At 37.1% G+C, this 18816-nt stretch overlaps 2 protein-coding genes across 2 annotated transcripts; both read right to left on the bottom strand.

Annotated features, from left to right (window-relative positions):
• Position 1: 1 nt before the first annotated feature.
• LOC113732375 (ylmG homolog protein 1-2, chloroplastic-like) lies at positions 2 to 996 on the bottom strand. Its single transcript, XM_027258096.2, has one exon. The coding sequence runs from the start codon at positions 884 to 886 to the stop codon at positions 215 to 217; it is 672 nt and encodes a 223-aa protein (XP_027113897.1). The 5' UTR covers positions 887 to 996; the 3' UTR covers positions 2 to 214.
• A 6589-nt stretch (positions 997 to 7585) lies between these two features.
• LOC113729919 (uncharacterized) lies at positions 7586 to 8880 on the bottom strand. The gene is made up of 2 exons (XM_027254289.2): positions 8702 to 8880; positions 7586 to 8334 (listed from the first exon to the last, which is right to left on the bottom strand). Exons 1-2 carry the CDS (start codon positions 8825 to 8827, stop codon positions 8086 to 8088), a joined length of 375 nt encoding a protein of 124 aa, XP_027110090.1. The 5' UTR covers positions 8828 to 8880; the 3' UTR covers positions 7586 to 8085.
• Between the last annotated feature and the right edge of the window lie 9936 nt (positions 8881 to 18816).

Consider the following 18816-nt stretch of genomic DNA (forward strand, 5'->3'; position numbering starts at 1 on the left):
GTGCAAAAATTCAAATTTATATCGCTAGATAGACCAAAAGCGGACTCCTGAACACGAACCAGGGACCAACAGCGCTTGACTACTTGCTAGCGATAAACATACATCACAGCAGTATTATAGTTTCTCCAAAAGTTACAAAATTGATAGTACTAACTGTCCTTAATCCATAACCAGAGATACAAACGCAGCAGGTCAGATCGATGATCCGCTCACTTCAAAATCCTTTGCTGCTTTTCAAAATGGAGCCAAGCGTCCCCAAAACGGCAAAAGCCAACAACGGACTGATATCTAAGGTATCGAAGATCGGAGGGATTATATTCCGGAAAAGATTCAAATACGGATCACACAGGTCCCTAATTGCAGACAAGGGCTGCCTATCCCAAGGTATATTGGGGAACCAGCTCAGCAAAACCCTAACCATCAAAACCCCGCTGTATATATCCAGCCATTTGGCCATCCCGGCTGCAACCACGGTGAACGGCGTGTTCAAAGTTCCAGTGGAAGCATCCCGAATTGCGGCGAAAAAAGCCGGGCCGGCGGAGTGGACTAAAGGCTCCGGCAGGCCATGAAAGCCCTTCAATTGCAGGCCCAGATTGAGAACCTTGTCGGCCAACAGCTTGGGGGCCGTTAGAGCGAGAGCCAACAGCGTAGTCACTGTCCGAGTTGAACCTGTGAGCAAAGATAGAGCGGGGTTCTGGTAACCAGAGGTTTTGGCAGATGAGTTACTGAGGAGGGTCGACGAGGAAGCGGTAATCATTGCCGGCCTTTTAGGGTTTGCGAGGGCGACGGAAAGCCTCAGAGGATAGGCAGCGGTAAGGTTGTTCGGAGAAATAACGGTAGGTTTTCGGAAGATTAAGGTCTGTGAGGCTACGAGGGAAGAAGCCATCTGGGTTTGGCTCGAACGAAATCTCCGGATTCTGAGTACTGCAGTGCGGAGTCGATTCTAGACTTGCCCAAGATGTCTTCCTTCAATTGGGTTTTAAGTAAGTATTCCGAGTCTTATCTATTCTTTTTTATATTCCAATAAGTAGTACTTTACTTTCCAGACTCAGGCTCAGGAATTGGTGGTGTTATTTCACCAGTTACCGTCTTTGCACAATTTTATTCGATGGGCCTCATTTTTTGAGACCTCCTTTGCACCTGCTTGCCACAATCAAAATTTCACACAAGTAAAGTCTTACAAAACTCCTGATATGTTTCGATTGTGAGAAAAAATCGAGAATTTAAATTGATCTTTCTCAGTATGTTAACTTTTTTCTTTTTGGGTAAAATCAGATATAAAGTATGTGTTAATTGGTTCTTCCTTCAGAAGCCATGAACTTAATGTATCTCTATGTGCATTATCATGTTAACAGCGTGCATTTTCCTGTAGTACGTAAGTTTCAGTTCATATTTGGATAGATTTGATTTTCAAAAATTCAATGATTCAAATTAGCACGAGAGAAGTCCAAAATAGTACTAATCTCTTCAATCTTTATCAATGCTCATTTTTCAGTTGGTATACTATGTTTGAATTGCATTTTTTTGAAGAAAAATTACTGTAATAATTTGATATATGCGAGATAAAAATATAATTAAAAAATATATTCACGAAAACGCACCTCATTGTATGACAATGATATGATCAAATGTACAATAGGCAAAAACAAAGGCCTGATGTGCCTCTGGCAACAAGCAACTCCCGCTTCCCATTTCAAACTGTGGATACATTGAAATTTGAAACTCATTCCTTCAACCCTTTTTTTTTATCAGCAACGACACATTTGTATAACCTACTCTATTCTAATTTAGGGAGGGGGAGAGGGGGAGCCTAAGGAGGCTGTAATAGGAACTAGTTTAGGGAGGGGGAGGGAGGGAGCCTAAGGAGGCTGTAATAGGGATTAGTGGGTATAATAAACCTAACTAGATCAAAGAAATGCTATGACATAATTCTTAAATTTTTTTCGCTCCAGTGAGATTTGAATCCTTCCTCCCTTTGGCCAGTGAGTCATTGTCCCAGTGGTTGAAACTTACTCCTCGACAGAATTGACTTTTATTTGCACTTCAATCTCCAGCTCGCCATATTCGAGTACAGGGCAGAGTGGAGAAACTATAGACAGCTAGCTAGTAGATTACAACTACAACCAGTCGATTTTTGTTTGGATTGTGAATTATTAGAGATATTTTTACTGTAACACTTTTTATGATGTGATATATATGAGATAAAAAGATAATTGGAAAGATAAAAATATGTGTTAAAAATTATAATGATGATGTAAGCAAATATATTTTAACAAATAAATCGCAATCCAAACAAACCCCAAAGGCACCGAGTGGGCGGTCACTTGTTTGCTGTGCCCAACGGCGCCCTCTAGCAATACCTCTAACGTACGTACGACTTGACAAATCAAATTTCGTTAACTAATTGATCTTCCACAGTAAATGCTATACTGCTATACCTGATCGACGTAGTATAAAATAGTAAAATACCATATATGCATGCGATAAAAAGGCCTTTAGATTTAAATTCTTCAAACCTCTTTCATTTCATGCCATTAGAGACTGGGATTGGAAAAAGTGGACGGCATTCCCTGCTTAATGCTAGAGCCAAAATCCGCCCTCTCCAAACTAACTATCAAACTGGTACAGGATTTATTATTCCTTGTTCCTTTCTCGGGATATGACTGTTACTCATTTGCTGCAGATCTTCAAAACCGCCTCAAAATCGTGCCAATGGTCCCCAAGACAGTGAAAGCCACGAGCGGACTAAGATCCAAGGAATCGAAAACCGGCGGAATTACACTCCGGAAAAGGCTTAAATATGGATCAGACAGGTCCCTAATAGCCGATAAAGGCTGCTTATCCCAAGGTATATTGGGGAACCAGGTGAGCAAACATCTCAGCGACAATACCCCAACGTAGATGTCAAGCCACTTTGCCATCCCACCTGCGAGGATAGCGAATGGGGTGTCTAATCTTACGGTAGTGGGATATTCGCCGATTGCTGCGAAGAAAGCAGGACCCGCTGAGGAGTAAATTAAGGGTTCTACTTGTGGTAAGAGGCCATAAATGGCCTGAATTCTGCCGGCCAATAATTTTGAGGCTGCTAGAGCGATTACCAAGAGCGTAGTGGCGGTCCGAGTTGAAGTGGTGAGGAGTAAACTGGACGACGATTGAGGAGGGGGCGAGTTTTTGTTCTGAGATTTGTCGGTGGATGGGTTATGGTGGACGGGCGCCGAAGAGGAAGAAGCGATCGTTTTTGGCTTTTCACTTGGAGGAACGGAGACAACCCGCAGCAGCGGCTGCGTAGGACCGGTTGAGCGGTGGGCGTTGGGGGCAGAAACAGCTGCCGTGCAAGTTGGTTGGCGGCAAGATATTATGTTTGGATGTTTTCTTGGCAACGGAGGAGAGATCACGGCTGTGGAGATATATGGAGAGAGGACGGCAGGGTTTTGGAGGACTATGCTTTGGGAGGCCATACCAAAACCTCGAGGTTCAGAAACCTTCGTGACTTTCGGGGTGTCGTAGGGAGAAAATTGCGAATCAGACGCTCAGCCCCTTTCAAGAGCCTCCTTCCTTACCAAGCCTTGCTCTTAAAAGTTTGACATATATAACAACTCAACTCACGGAATCTCACTCTGATCTAGTCCCACTTAATCAATCAAGATGTTCAATTTTTTATTATCAAACCAACTAAATATATTAACATCTAAATTCATTAATTTTACTCTAATTATCCATCCTCCCATATAACAACTCAACTCACGGAATCTCACTCTGATCTAGTCCCACTTAATCAATCAAGATGTTCAATTTTTTATTATCAAACCAACTAAATATATTAACATCTAAATTCATTAATTTTACTCTAATTATCCATCCTCCCACCAAAAGTGAAAAAAAAAATCAAAAAACTTGTTTTAGTTTGGCATCAGCTATCTTTTTTTTTTTTTTTTTTTTTTTTAAATCCTCCTGCCCCTCTCTGCATCCTTCCTATCATTCCATGTCTAAATAAAGATTTAGCAAATCCTAATAATTAAAATTAATTAGGGAGTCAAACGTTCAAAATACAAAGATCTTGCAAGAACGTGTACTGTTACCTGCAGAAGATATGTGTACTTTCTAATTAGTATACCTTTTAATATTAGTATTTATCGTGTTCTAGCTTTTAGAGGAGGATAATTGCTTAAACACTTCAGCAATCTTAAGGCAATCTCTGAAGTTTTGGGATACTTCAGTGATTTAAATTTTAAACTTTTGAAGTTTTACAATCTAGCAGCAAAAAAAAAAAAAAAAAAAAAAAAAAAAATCCCCCAACTCATATCCATTTTTACTCTTAAAAGAATGGGATCTGATTTTTTTTTTCACTTATAAAAATGATCACACATTTTTACTCTTAAATTCACTTTAAAAGGTGAATTTAGACTAAAAAATTGTCAGAAATTTGGGTTGGAACCAAATTTAACCAATTTGATTTTGTAAGGAATGTAAAATCATTATTTTAAAAACAAGGAATTGAAAATTTTACTTGTCAAAATGTGAAAAATGTCTTGAACGATTTTCACAAATGCTTAAACCAGCATCTTGGCCAACGGCCACCCATGAAGTTCTCCACCTTGCCTTGGTGGTTGGTGCTCCCAAACCAAGGCCCTTGAAGCTAAAGGTCACCCTTAACACTGTTCAAAAGGCTTTAGATTACTAATTACAGAGCATGCAATCTTGAATTCAAGATCACCGATGCAATTGGAAGAGTGCTTAAACCAAAAACCAACAAGAGAAGTGATATACTAAGCTAGACAGCCACGAGGATTAGCATCTCTGCAATTGCACATCCTTCAAAATTAAGAAAAAGATGCCTGGCGATGTAGATTGAGAAAACAAACTTGTTAACAAGAACATCAATAATGTACATATTTCCTCTCACTTCAGAGAATTAATGAAAAGCAAGAAATCACAAAAGCAGTGTCAACGTTGGATGACACTAGGATTTAGCACAAGGGAAATATCTGGGGACGAAGGAAGGGTAAAGACCAGTGATAACCCTCTACCAACCGCCCGTTGGTGGCCATCTCCATGATTAGCTTATGCAGCGCGCGGAAGGGGCTTAACACCACCCTCCAATGCACCACCTGGCGCGAACCAAGGCAGAACCCTCTACGCTTACTCCCTAACCGGATGCTGCTGCCCTTGCGCCTTCTTTGCCCTCGGCGTGTCCGGCACCAGCCTACCACCGCCGTGGAGTTGGAAAATAAAGAAATGGTTATGCCACCTCTCCTAAGTAGCATTCTGAGGATGTTGCTGCGCTGTTCTTTTGGCTAAAGTGCCATGGGACAAACTTTTGCAGAGGAGTTAAATATATATAGTATCAACTATCAAGCAAAGCTGATGGATCGTGAAGTTAGTTGATGATGAATGTCATTATGATTGTAATTATGACTATCATATTCTTTCTGCGGTGATGCTAATGGTCGAATATAATAATGGTTCAAAAGCGGGAATTTTTCCTTTTGCCATCTTTAGAGTTGTGGGTGTAATGATTAGGCAACGGGTGCTTTTGCTTAATAACTGTTTTAGGACGAATTAAAATATCACATTAGAAATTTTTGCACCTAGCTACGTGTTCCCATAAGCACCAAAGAAGACTTGACAAAACCTATTAGCAATATGCATGATAGAGCTGGTTGCCTTTCTCTTCGTCTTTTTATGCAGAGCCCTAGTTAGATCGATTTGCAAATGGCATCGAAGATGGAGTGAAAATGGAAGAGATTTCAATAATCCTTTTTATTTGAATAATAATCATAAATAGAGCAGCCAGTAACCAATGAACTCCGGATTAATTATTTATGTACTATTTCAAATAAGATGAAATTTTCATGTACCACTTTCATGCAGAAAATCCACCATGTTATGCAGCCCTCATTAAAGAACTTTGCTACAAACGCGCCTGAGCCGAAAGGATCGACTAGAACTAAAGCAGGATTAAAAATCTATGTAAATTAATGATGATGTATATTTTGTTCTAATTTCAATCACTTGATTCCTTTTGACTATTTTCAATACTTGTATTGATTTGATTGATCGCAATTACTGATATTGTTAACAAAGATAACAAGATAAAATATAGTGTAAACTAATTAATGATAATGTATCATTTTATTTTATTTCAAATATCTTGGCACGTTTCGACCACTTTTAGTACTTTGTCATTGATTTGTAAGTTCTCTACGCTGTTAATTCTGTTAACATTGTGATTGATTAAATTTAAATGGAACAAATTTAAGAGTTTATGGTGCAAAGTGTTCAAAATTAAGAGTTTTCCAGATATGTGTTTTTGAATAATCTCAAATAAGTTCTTAATTCTCTGCTTATTTCACACACACGTTTACTGAATAATGCACTATAGTGAAATTATCTTTCAAAAAAAATACACCAAAAAGCTAGTGGGTTTACATTTTATTTACTAATAAAATCTAGGAAAATGTTTCGTACTGGAAATGAATTTAGACAGACGAGTGTAAGTAACTGTGGAATCAAAAATTTCGGCCCACTACTTTATAAGAAATAACCCAAATAAGATATTTCTCCCTCGACAAAAAAAGAGTAAAATAAAAGGATTAATCTTTTTTACGCTTACAATGCATATACTGTCAGTCTTGATTAAATGAAGTGTTATGAATTCAACGATAATAATATATATACCGTCAATATACGGAAGATTTACTCAAAATAACACACTCGCTCCTTTTTAAGGCCCAATCGATATACCTACCAGTGCTTCTCGTTGTCATTCAAAGCCCGTCAGGTTTAGCCCCCACTCCCTTGGTGTATATAGTTTACGAAGTCAAATAATTAGAATGGCATCGCCCCTTTAATAACCTTTCTGAACGTATTCTAGCAGTAGTTTGCACGTAGTCTCCAAGTAGAGATACATTTTCAGCATTCTCTCCTTCTCTGCTTGCTTATTTGAGTTTTCCAACTCCAGCCAGACCAGACCAGAGAAGCAAACAAGTTCAGCCACCTTCGCTACCTGTCAAAAATACTGAACAATTAAAATTTGTGTGATCTCACCATCAAGCCAATGAACCTTGCATAATTTATGCTTTAATCATCTGGATAAAGTAGAATGTTTTGTTAAACTCGTACGCATCGAAGGGACTTCATTTGTTTGCACACACAATTATTGTGTGATTACATTATAGCATTACACAATTTGATGTTTCCATCAATTAGTAGAGTAGTGACTAATGTTTCCATCTTTGTCCCTAACGTTGTTTTTCAGCCAAGAATCAAACCGACCGTAGAAGATATAAGCTGGCTGCCGGGGAACCATCCCCACCGCACGAATTCAACAAATTTATCCAAATGCATATTTTCCTTTCAGTTTCAGTATAGCTCAATTCTACAAGTCAGGTAGTAGTAGCAAGTTATTTGCAGCGTTAATCTTCGACCGGGAAGACATAATATATATTTCACATGAATGAAGCACGTTGCTCTCCCTACTTAGTTTAATGATTAGTGATCGTGGAAAACAAGAAAGGAAACTAGTAGTGTAATCTTTTTCTTATCTTTTGATAAGAGGAAATTCAATTACTACGCCAACTTGAGGTTGAGGGGAAACAAATTAATAATATAAAAGAAACAGAGAAACCACAATTTGCAGCTAGCATTGATTAATGCTGCCGGAACATTCATGTCTTATGCATCTGTTCAGAGTTGCCCGGAAAGAGGGATTCTGTTCGACCGCCAAAGCAGTCACAAAATCTCCCAGAAATTAATGCCAAAATAAACACCATCCGTCCCAGAAAAGCCACACTCCAATTAAAACTAATAAGCCTAGAAAAAAGCCTATTTCCTGTACTGCAAAAACTACCATAAAAACCTGCACGCAGGACCCAATACTTTCCATTGGAAAGCAAACCAACAACTGGCCACCCCCAACCCCCCAGCCTTTTTTTTTGGGGTATGTGTGATATGAAACAGCTGGTCTTCTTCCCTTCTCTCTCTTTTTTTTTTTTTTGGTAGAAAATCAACTGATCTTCTTGATTCTTGATAGTAGTAACTAGTAAATCCCGCAGAATGACAGGAACAAGTTGTAGTATTACTAGTTTACAACTCCTGCTTCTTAGAGCCACCGTCAACATTCACCGGATATTTGAGGGCATTAAGTTCCACTTTCCTAAGGGCGGCTTTACCAAGGTCAACCCCACAGACATCTGAGAGTCTAACGAGGTAGAGTAACACGTCTGAAAGCTCCTCCCCCAGGTGTTGTTTCTCTTCATCCTTCCAGTTTGGCAGTCCCTTTGGTACCTCTCCTTTCCACTGGAATATCTCAGAAAGTTCCCCCATTTCTCCAACCTGTTTCACAGTAACAACAAAATCAAGGTTACCGCTGTTCTGACATTGTCATATTCCTGTGTTGTCTTGGCCAAAAAACAAAAGCAAAAGCAAGTAATGGAGTTGGTTTTTCAGGGTTTGGATCAAAGAGAGAAAAAGGGATGTTCTATTTACATGTTGGCAGTAAAATTTTTTACTGTAGGAAACTAAAAAAAAAAAAAAAAGGAAAACATCAAACAGCAAACAAATCATGCAACTTGCTGTTCCTCCGTTGCCATGTTTTCAGCTCAGCAACATCTAAAGATGAAAAGAATTGAAAGCTAAGCTTTGTACTAGAGACAGTCACAAAGATGTACTATTAAACAGGGCTCTCGATTCGAGTAATTACCAAAGCCAGGAGAAGATTTCTGGGGCTGTGGAAACGTTCCCAATCTCTTTCCCTAGCAAAGTCGTCCATTTTCTTCGTGAGAAGATCAAGAGTCACCCGCTCCTCTCCTTCCTTAAGCCCTGTCATCTGTGTTTTACCCTGATACCAGCACCAAAAACACACTTCAGGAAAGACTGCTACACAAATGCAAGTGCTGCTAGGTAGTTCAATATATATATATATATATATATATATATATAAGCAAAGCCAGCCAAGCATACGACGGTCTAAAGTGGATTTCTCCCAGAATAAATATATGAAAATCATTTTTGTTTTCTTTCAAGAGGGCAAAAATATATATTGAAAATCATTTAATGCATTTAAAATTTGGGACACTGAATCATGCTTTTATTGCATCGAAAACGATATTTATGATTAAGATACGTAATGTATTATTAGTTGCTGATGTAGTATTATTTTGAATCACATAAGAGTAGAGTAAGGAAATGGGGGCATTTTGAGGCAATTAGACAGGGAGGGGATCAGTATCACCCTAAAGATAGATAGATACTACGTACCATTGTGTGGAGTATATTGAACATTCAATAGTTTTCAGTGCTTCGAATCAATGGACAGACATTAATCACTAAAATCTGTGTAATTACTCTAAGAAGTTAATGGTGTAGATGCGGTTAATTTGGGATGCGACGAATGAGAGAGATTAGTTGTGATATAAATTTTCCAATAAGCAACGAATTTTATTGTATTTTTATACGCCCATTGTCTTAGCATTTATTTTTATACGAAATTGGTTGCATTTTTTATTGCCTTAGCCTTCATTTTTAATTACTATCTATATTTGTTTTTCCGTATTAGAGCATAGGTGGTATGGTGCAGCTAATCTGCCAGGTCATACTGGGCTGGCATTCCTTGTTGGACGACGAACAGATGTCAATGAATCAAAACTGGCCTTGGCACCCGGGAGGGAAGCCTCGTGCACGCAACGCATGGACCCATTTGGCCTTCTCGGCTGCCTTCTTCTTTTTTCAGCAAACGGGCTAACATTTTTAATGTTAATATAAAAACTTGATAACACTACAAGTTTAGCATTACCATGTAAGAGCAAGTGCCCCAATATATATATATCATCTTCTGCACTCTTTTTGAGCCACATGGGTAAGAATTCTCCCCTCCTAGCCATCCCCAAGCTTTTAGAATTTCTCTCTTCCAGTCTCTGGCTACACTAACTAGGGGTGCGAATCGAAATCGAAATCGGTAATTCGGAACTTTGAAATCGAAATTTTGGTATCAGAATTTTCGATCGAATTCAATTCGAAATTCGATAAATTCTGATTTCACCGAATTCATGAATATAAAAATGATGATGATTATTATAAAAATATTATATTACATATGTATATATATATAAATATTATATATGTGTGTGAAAACGAAATTGAAATCGAAATAGAAATTCCGATTTCACCGAATTTATGAATATAAAAATTATTATTATTATATAAATGTTATATTATATATTATATATATATATATATGAAAAACAAATTTGAAATCGAAATAGGAATTTCGAATTCCGATTTCGAATTGTGAATTCGAAATCAGAATTTCCGATTTGAAAAATCTCATTACCGAATTCGACCAATTCGAAATCGAATATTCCGATTTCCATTCCGAATTACCGAATTCAAAATTCCGAATTTAATTCGAATTCGATCAGTAGTAAATCGAAATTTTTCGATTTTGCACACCCCTAACGCCAGCCATACCAGTCCTTCGTGTTAATCATGATCACTCATCTCCTTGGTGGTTTCCATGTCCTGCACTCTATGATTTGAGATGTCTCAGCAATATGCTTTTTACCATTAAGATGTTGGACTTCCATGAATTCCAGCCATTCATATTCATCATGAACTCTCTCTACAATCTTCCTGCTATCTGTACATTTCTCAGTGAATATTTTACTGTCCCTGGCTTTCCAGATTAATTTGCCAGAGGATGTTAGCTGTTAAAGCTGTATGTTCCTGGCGTTGTTGGCTATTAAAAGAAAGTATTCTTGGATGGATATGGGCGAAGCGGGTTTCCACGAAGTCTAAGGTGCCGGTCTCCCGAGGACCGTCATTGTAATTAGCGGATATTCATTGGTGCAAACTGCAGGTGGCATCGCATGAATTTTGTCCAAATAATTATGGTGTGTTGAATGAAATGATAACCAAATTAAAAAATAAAAAACAAGAAAGAAAGAGAGGGAAATCACTTCTTTTTTTTTTTTTTTGGCCAAGGTCTTGTATAACATTCTATATCTAGATTTGGTACTTGTAGGAATTGAATTTTGAACGTTGCCTCGTGCTCATATTTCATGTTAGTGTATATATATATATATATATATATATATATAAAGAATAGATGATTAATCTCATTCCAAAGTGAGCGCTAATAACAGGAAGTATATCAAATTAAACATGACACAAATGCATAGAGATTTAAAAATCAAATGATACAACAGATCTAAAAATGATGACAATATTGAAACCCCAGAAGAGGAATATCATTACAATTCGATAAATCTATGTGCATATGTAAAGAGGAATTAAGATCTGACATAATATGTGAGGGAAATTCTGATTAAATCTACTAAATTTCTCAAATCTCACAAAAAAGGCAAAAAAACAAAGAAAAAAAAAACTCTCACAAAGATATCGTAGCAACAAATAAAATTCCTACTAAAAAAATTAAGAGGAAAGAATATTTCATTAGGAAACCTTACGAAAAATTTATTCAAAATAAAAGAAATAAAACCTAAAAGAGAAGGCTTCATAAGTCCAAATTGTATGATCCATCTTCCATGAGAGACCTAAATGAGATTTTGATGGAAGAATTTTAGAGAAAATGAGAAAAAAAAAAAGAGTTTTAGTTTAGGATCCAAGCGCGGAACAAACAACTATTAAGATATCAAGTACACAATAATTTAATGATAAAAAAGTCACAGGCATGAAAGATAAACGACACGTAATATTTAACGTGATTCGATTTCATCATTGAGTCTACGTCTGTGGAGAGAAATCCGATCTTTATTATAAGAGGAAAATCCTATATAAAAATATAATTTGAACCCAAGTTTAACCCTTATATACCATCTCTCATCTTCTAAGAATCCTCTCTTACCACCCATGTCTAAGGCTATATGTTGCCTCTTATGTGTCTTTTATGTATTATGTCAACTCACCTATTTACAGAGAATATTATCTGGTCAAAAATCAAATAATAATTGAAACCAATTCTAATTCTTAAACTTGTACAAAATAGGAAATAACTTCTAATGCTAAACAAAATGGAAAATTTCTTGGCTACTATGTCAAGTAACTAAAATCAATTAAAAATTAGTTACTTTCACACAAAACAAGAAATTTATCTAAAAAATTAACCCAATTTCCTAACATTTTAAAGGAGAGAGGAGGAGGATGGGCATGAAATATCATATGATAGAATTCAAGTCTTCATGTTAATAGCCCCGCGTTTGCATTTGGATGTGCTAAAGCGCTTTTCTTGCATTTCGAATTCGCAGTTGCAATGATTCGAAAACATTCAGTACAAAGGACAATATTATTGGATTTATTAAAATTAATATCTTAAAGATGCCCCAAATTCTGTTTAAACAATTCAAAAACTCAAGAAAGCCCAAATTCAAGAATCATTTCTTCAGCTAATCCGTATCCCGCAGATTATGTGCCAAGTACTCAACACCAGGATATCTTGAGAAAAATGAGTATTCGAATTTTGTCAATCGTAAAATCCGAGATAAATATGTCCTCTGGGCGGGTGGAAACATTAAACGACATACATTTTCCTTTATTCGGTAGATCCCAATTTCTGATTTCCAAAAAGATACTTCAGAAATGTCTCCCGTGGATGTCACGTTTGGTCCAAAACGGGATTCTTGACTGATGGAAGATTCTGTCAATTGTCACGGTCGGGATTAAGCCTTAAGGAGGGATTCTTTACGGCGGGCCGACACTTCCTTTTGCTTTGGTTATGGGTACAGACCAAAACTTTGTCGATAATGGATAACAAATCAATTTGACAAAACATTTATCAGAAAAATTGTTTTAAGAAATTGCCCAAAATCCAAATGTTGCTTTCACCTGGTTAACTTCAAATTAGAAACAGCAACTTATTTCTATCAACTACGCTAAAACAAACAATTATGCAACCAGAAATTAAAGTTTTAAAGAAATCTAAGCCAGAAACTATTGTTTCTAACGTCCGACTGGGACTGCATTTTCACTATAGCTGGTTCGACTGATCAGATCACTCTACACGCAAAGCAGTAGTAAAAAAAAAAAGAATAATAAATGAAATTAGGATAATACGATCTAATAACATTAACATCCAATAAACACTTAAATTTGAATCTGTTATAATTGGTATAGTCAAAATTAGCGGAGTAATTTAAGTCCGAATGGTCTCGTTTTCCTGTATAATCCACGTCTATTTTACGATTTACGACTAATTCTATTCGAACTGCATGGGTCCTTATAGAATAGCTCTCCCAATATATTTATTTTTTCCATTCCCATGGGTTTCAAATCCTAAGGCCTCGTGCATCATGTTTTCTTTTGTTTTGCTCTGGAAAAGCCTGCTTGTTACAAATTTGGTTCGGTTTTTGCCTAAATGGACCACACAAGAATAGGAGACAATAATATGTTTTCAACCCTGTGGACGCCTGGATCCAATGTTTTCACCGGGTAAGAGTTGCACCCATTTTTGCATTTATGTTTACTTCCCCCGATCCATATTAGTACATGGAAGATTTAAGATGGAAAAGGACACTTGCTTTCTGCCTTGTCTATTTGTAGTCTTTTATTGCCCTCCGGCCAAATTTGGTAGGTTTTGGTGATCAGGCAAATTGCATAATACTTGCTATATGGCACTATTAATTTCTAATCAGACCACAATTAGGCAATGAGTTTGGCATGGCTAGGTTGGCCTTTTCATTTCTGTACTTCAAGAAAGTTTTTCCTCCACCATGATTACATATTTGCAATCTTTTTTCCTCATCTTTTTTTTTTTTTTTACATATAAAATCCTTTTGATGGGGGGGGGGGGGGTGGGAGGGAAGCTAATATCCAAATCCTAATTGAATCCACCTAGCCAATGCATGAAATTGCTACAAGATTTTGCGCATGTGACCATTGGTGACAAATGCATATTTTTGGGGGCCACTTTCATGTGCTACTTGCAGTTGCCCTCCTTTGTATTTTGTAGCCCTCAACTCAACGTGCGAGCCAAAACCCAGAGGACCCTATTTTATACGAGCCCAAGAAATTTTATGAGTCCAGCTTTTGTGCATGAAATTAGAACAATCATTTGCATGTGTTACTGCTTTAAAGGACTCTTCCTTCGAATCTTTTCAGAAATCCGCATAGAAATTTGCGACTTCAGAGAGTACTGATTTACAAAAATCTTAAATCTTAACGTCAAGCGTGCAAGTGTTGCTGCAACAAGGCAAATTTTTACTACCACTCTTTCCTTTCTGGACACCCGTCTAGACTAAACTGGAAACCAGTCTTTCTAACATGGCGAAGGCATGTCGATAAAAAGTTCGAAAATTTGCCTCTCTTGTATCCTGTTCTCGGATTTCAGTCCTCTGCTGCTGTGATTGACGGGACAGCAGATGATAAAGAAAGGTATAAAAGAGATGAAATTAGGATTTAGAGGGAAAAAGAAAAATATAGTACATGGGATGAGATGGACTGTTAGATCCCAAAACACGAATCTTAGTTCCAAATCCAGAAGATCGACACCAATTTGGATGTTGAACGTTGAAAATTGGGAAAGCCTTTCTTATGATTAATTACAGGGAATATTTCCATAGAATTGAAGCAAAATTCCAGTGCCCAACTTAGAGGGTACCCTCGTTCCAGTGCAAAGATTACCTATGGCAAACACATTTGTAGTGGTATGCACTATGGGTTCCAGTACAAAGATTACCTATGGCAAACACATTTGTAGTGGTATGCACTATGGATTGGGTCGTTCCCCTCCACTGGAACTTGCTCAGCACTACACTTGTACTTGCACCCTCTGCATTCGTTGTACGTGCAGGTTGGCGCCACCGATCCTATCATCAATCTTTTTGAATTCTTGTACATCCTTCCTTTGCCACTAGTCTAAAAATTCGCACAATTTTTTGTTGGTAGAAATAGTCAGTGAAACGACATAGACACAAAACTGGTAAATCCACATTGCTAATTTACGTAGAAATGCTTGTCTGCTGCACCTGAAACTGCAATTCCTGTTGGGAAGAAGACATTTGGGTGGCCTTCAAATGATTAGAGCGAGCCAATATTGGAGTTCTTGACCCTGCTACACCTGTAACTGTAAGCCATCAATTAGTACGCAGCTGAGATAAAAAAGTGAAGAGGATTGATTAACATTTACTACGCGAACGCCAAATAAATCATAATTCTATGCTGTGTGACAAGAGAAGTGCTGTGTATTGAAATTTGAAGATAATTAACCTTGCAGGACTAGTAGTAGTTCTGTACAGAACAGAATGATGAGGAGCAACAGCAAGGAGGGATGCTTAGTCTTTGCCATTCTGGGTTTGCAGCAGAAACAAGTTCGATGGAGGAATGGTTCTGAATATACTAATGGGATGTGACTGTGGGAAGGAGAAAGGAAGAGATAGAAATGGGAAGGATTGAGGGTTGTGGTTGAGTAAGGACCATAAGAGATAGGCTGGCTAAATATTCAGTACTCGAAAGGGGAGCACACATAGGAGGTCCCCAACTGACAAAGTTCCCACCAAAGGGCTCGTGTAGTACTATACCTAGAATGTGTCTAATGGTTACAAAATTACCCAACACTCATCCCAGAAAATTTATAATGGGGCTCTGATTCTTCTCAGAGGTGAAACGTTCAAGGGTTGATTGAATTTTGTGGTGCCCTGACGTGTGTAGTCTGTATTTGCGGGGGAGGGGTCGCACATATCTTTGCCTACCAGCATTAAGGCCTTCCACACCCAGGCAGGCCAACACGATTGCGTCCTGTCTTCTGCGAAGACTGAAAACTCATACTTGCTACCTAGTAGAAGAATCAAGAATGTGGATCTATTTGCGTTAGACAAGACAGATTCTTCAACTGTAGCATGGCCGCGACTCTTTACCAGTGGGAAAGGCACACGTCTACGTGCGTAAATTCTAGGGCGTAAAAATTCATTTGAAATAGATACTGAGGTTTTACTTATTAGACTTGTAAATGGATGAATTTGGCTCCGATCATAATCACGAGTCAGAACATATTTTCGAGATGATAAGTTGCTGGTAGAAATTCTTAGAGATGGCCAATTTTCATATTAGACGCGTGATTCAAATACACATTCTTTTACGAGAAAGTGATTCGTTCTTATTAATTAAACCAACTTGTCTTCGTGTTAGACTTGGTGTGTGGAGCCATGACCCTTGAGCATATTAAAAAAAAAAAAAGAAGAAGAAGAAGGGCTCTTTCTTCAACCGTGCACTGAAGGATTAATCTTAGGCAGTGACATTTCATTATTGAGGTTAATTATTAGGCCCTACAGGAATGAAAGAAGGGTCAAAAAGTCTTCAAAATAATTGGCGTTTGGCCCTCATCAAGATTCTTTTTTTTTGTTCTTCCATACTAGCATTTTGAGGGTGGTCCTGACGGAGAAATCAAATTTGTATCGTTTTGATATGGGAAATTGACAGGGATGTCTTCATATGCCATAGCAGCAATTTGGCGGGATCAAAGGGCGAATGGCGGGATTGGGACAGGCGGTCTTAGGCTATTATTCTTTCATTTCGCGAACCTTTTTTTTTTTTTTGGAGGGTGGTTTCATGCCGTGAACGTCAAGCGTTTATTTGATGGTATAACACATTCCGTCTTTTGCTTTCCATCGACGACATTTTCATTTAGATTTAAATTGAAAAGAAGTACTTTGTTTGGTATAACCCACGGTTTTATTTTATATAGATTATAAAGGAGTACGAATTCTGGAAAGAACCAAATTTTGTAAACTCGGTCTTCACAAATCACATGCAATGAGATCGCAAAATAAATAAATTAACAGATAAACAAAAGAAATGCTTTTACTAGTAAAAAGTAGGGGAAGAGAATTTCTATCATTTAACTAGTGTGTTGGTTTCTTGTTTAGACTACATTTTTTGCTGACTTCTGGTGACGGGATTAACCTTCGATCGGAAATGATCAAGCAGTTTTGGTTCTTGTGTTGTAACTCAATTTTGGGGATATCATATTTCAGTGAGTGAAACTTTGTTTATGATTACCTTCAAGAAGAGTTATAAGTTACGTTGTTGCAGCATTTTACCATTTTACTTGCCAAAAAGGCGTAATTGAAGGGAGAATTAATTATGTTTACTAATCAAGTAGTTAGTTTTTTTTTTTTTGGGTTTCAAAAACAACAGGAATTACAAGCGAAACTGAATATGTGAAGTTGGACGCTCAATCCACAAGCTAATGAGCTATGAGTAGTCCTATCGACTTGCTAGAAAGACAAAATTAAATGGCATTTGGACCATCTGTAATGAGAGAGATTTTCCTCATCTGGTGTGGGGCACAAAAGAATCACTCAAATATCAGATATCTATCTGGTCTGAAAGACAGGCATGCTTAGGACCAAAATGCGAATATTTGATCATGTGAGAAAAATGCGAAGAAATTTATTTTCATCAGCAATTTTTTCAAACTTAGAAACTTATGACTAACATATTACGATTTGCCCACTTATAATGCAAGAGTTTATGTCAGATCAAACTTTCGAACACAAATCACCATCAATTTTAAACCTGTTCATGGAACATTTAGCATTATTGTGCAAATCGGTTTAAATCATACTTAATAAATTCAGATGTTAATATATTTAGACGCGTTTGATAACGAAAAATTAAACATTTAAATTAATTAAATGATACTGAATTTCGTAGGTAAAACTTGCTTTCAAAAAATAAGTGATAAGCTATTTACTTGTCATTTAATATGATACACACTTAAAATGTATTAGATTTAAGATTTAACAATTCAATAATTTAATGGATTCAAATTTCAGACTCCAGTTATATTTAACGCATCTTAAGTACACTGAGGTTGAGACTCTAAAAGTCAGAGATACTGAGTTCAATTCTTCTATTTTTCTTTTCCACTTTTTAAATTTCACCCAACCCCACTCCGCCTCATCCCTACTTTTAAAAGGAATTTTTTTTTTAAAAAAAAAAGAGGCATAGTAGACTACAAAACTTTTTACTAAATTAGGTAAGGAAAAAATAAGGAGGACTTTCATGCCCTTTAGCTAGTCAAGCATGACCTTTCTGTTCATGAATTATAACTTCGTCTATTTAATTTCGACGATCATTAATTATCCTTAATCAAACACTAGCACACTGTCTGCCTCAGTTCTGAAAATAAAGCCTTGTTTGGATTGTCCATTTTTTTTTTCAAAAAACTTTTAGATTTTTTGTGAATGTATTTCCCAATCATCTTTATATCTCATATATATTAAATCGTTATAATACATTTTCTTTAAAAAACTTCAAAAAAAAGTTAGCAATCCAAACCGGTTCTTAGATTTAATTTGAGCCAAATCAAATACTAAAAAATCATGCAAGAATTTACCCTAAAAATTCTTGAGTTAGACAATATGGATTGACCAAAATTGTTGGGTTACACAATTTGCAAGCAAGATCGAATTTTGTAATCCAATCTAATATTATCCTAGTCTGATTGGGCATGCTAACAAATTTTAAAAATAATTTGTTATAAAGTATTACAGTGCAAACAAATGCAACTCTATTTCTAGTTGCTTTGAAAACTCTCCCTTTTTTTTTTTTCTTTTGTTGGTATTACTGATTGGAAAAACCGTTAAGATGGGGAAACTCCCGCGAATTCCCAACTTTTGAAGAATACCAAACCCCCGCCGCCGTTTCTCTCCCTCCGAAGAGTCTTTGCAATGGCTGATGGCAATACCCAGAGCTAGAAACAATCCCTTTCCTTCCCATTCAAATTTCCAAACACCCTCTTCTTTCATCTTCCTCTTCTCAATCCTCCCAATGGCTTCTCAAGCAAAGTATCCTCCCCCTCCC

This window comes from Coffea arabica, chromosome 1c (assembly GCF_036785885.1).
Source record: "Coffea arabica cultivar ET-39 chromosome 1c, Coffea Arabica ET-39 HiFi, whole genome shotgun sequence".
Lineage (NCBI taxonomy): Eukaryota > Viridiplantae > Streptophyta > Magnoliopsida > Gentianales > Rubiaceae > Coffea > Coffea arabica.

What these genes read in the sequence shown, in the direction of transcription:
- LOC113732375 (XM_027258096.2), bottom strand. Translation starts at nt 886, where the DNA reads ATGGCTTCTTCCCTCGTAGCCTCACAGACCTTAATCTTCCGAAAACCT.
- LOC113729919 (XM_027254289.2), bottom strand. Translation starts at nt 8,827, where the DNA reads ATGACAGGGCTTAAGGAAGGAGAGGAGCGGGTGACTCTTGATCTTCTC. An exon ending in GAAATCTTCTCCTGGCTTTG is followed by an intron (nt 8,335 to 8,701) that starts GTAATTACTCGA and finishes ACTGTGAAACAG; the next exon opens with GTTGGAGAAATGGGGGAACT.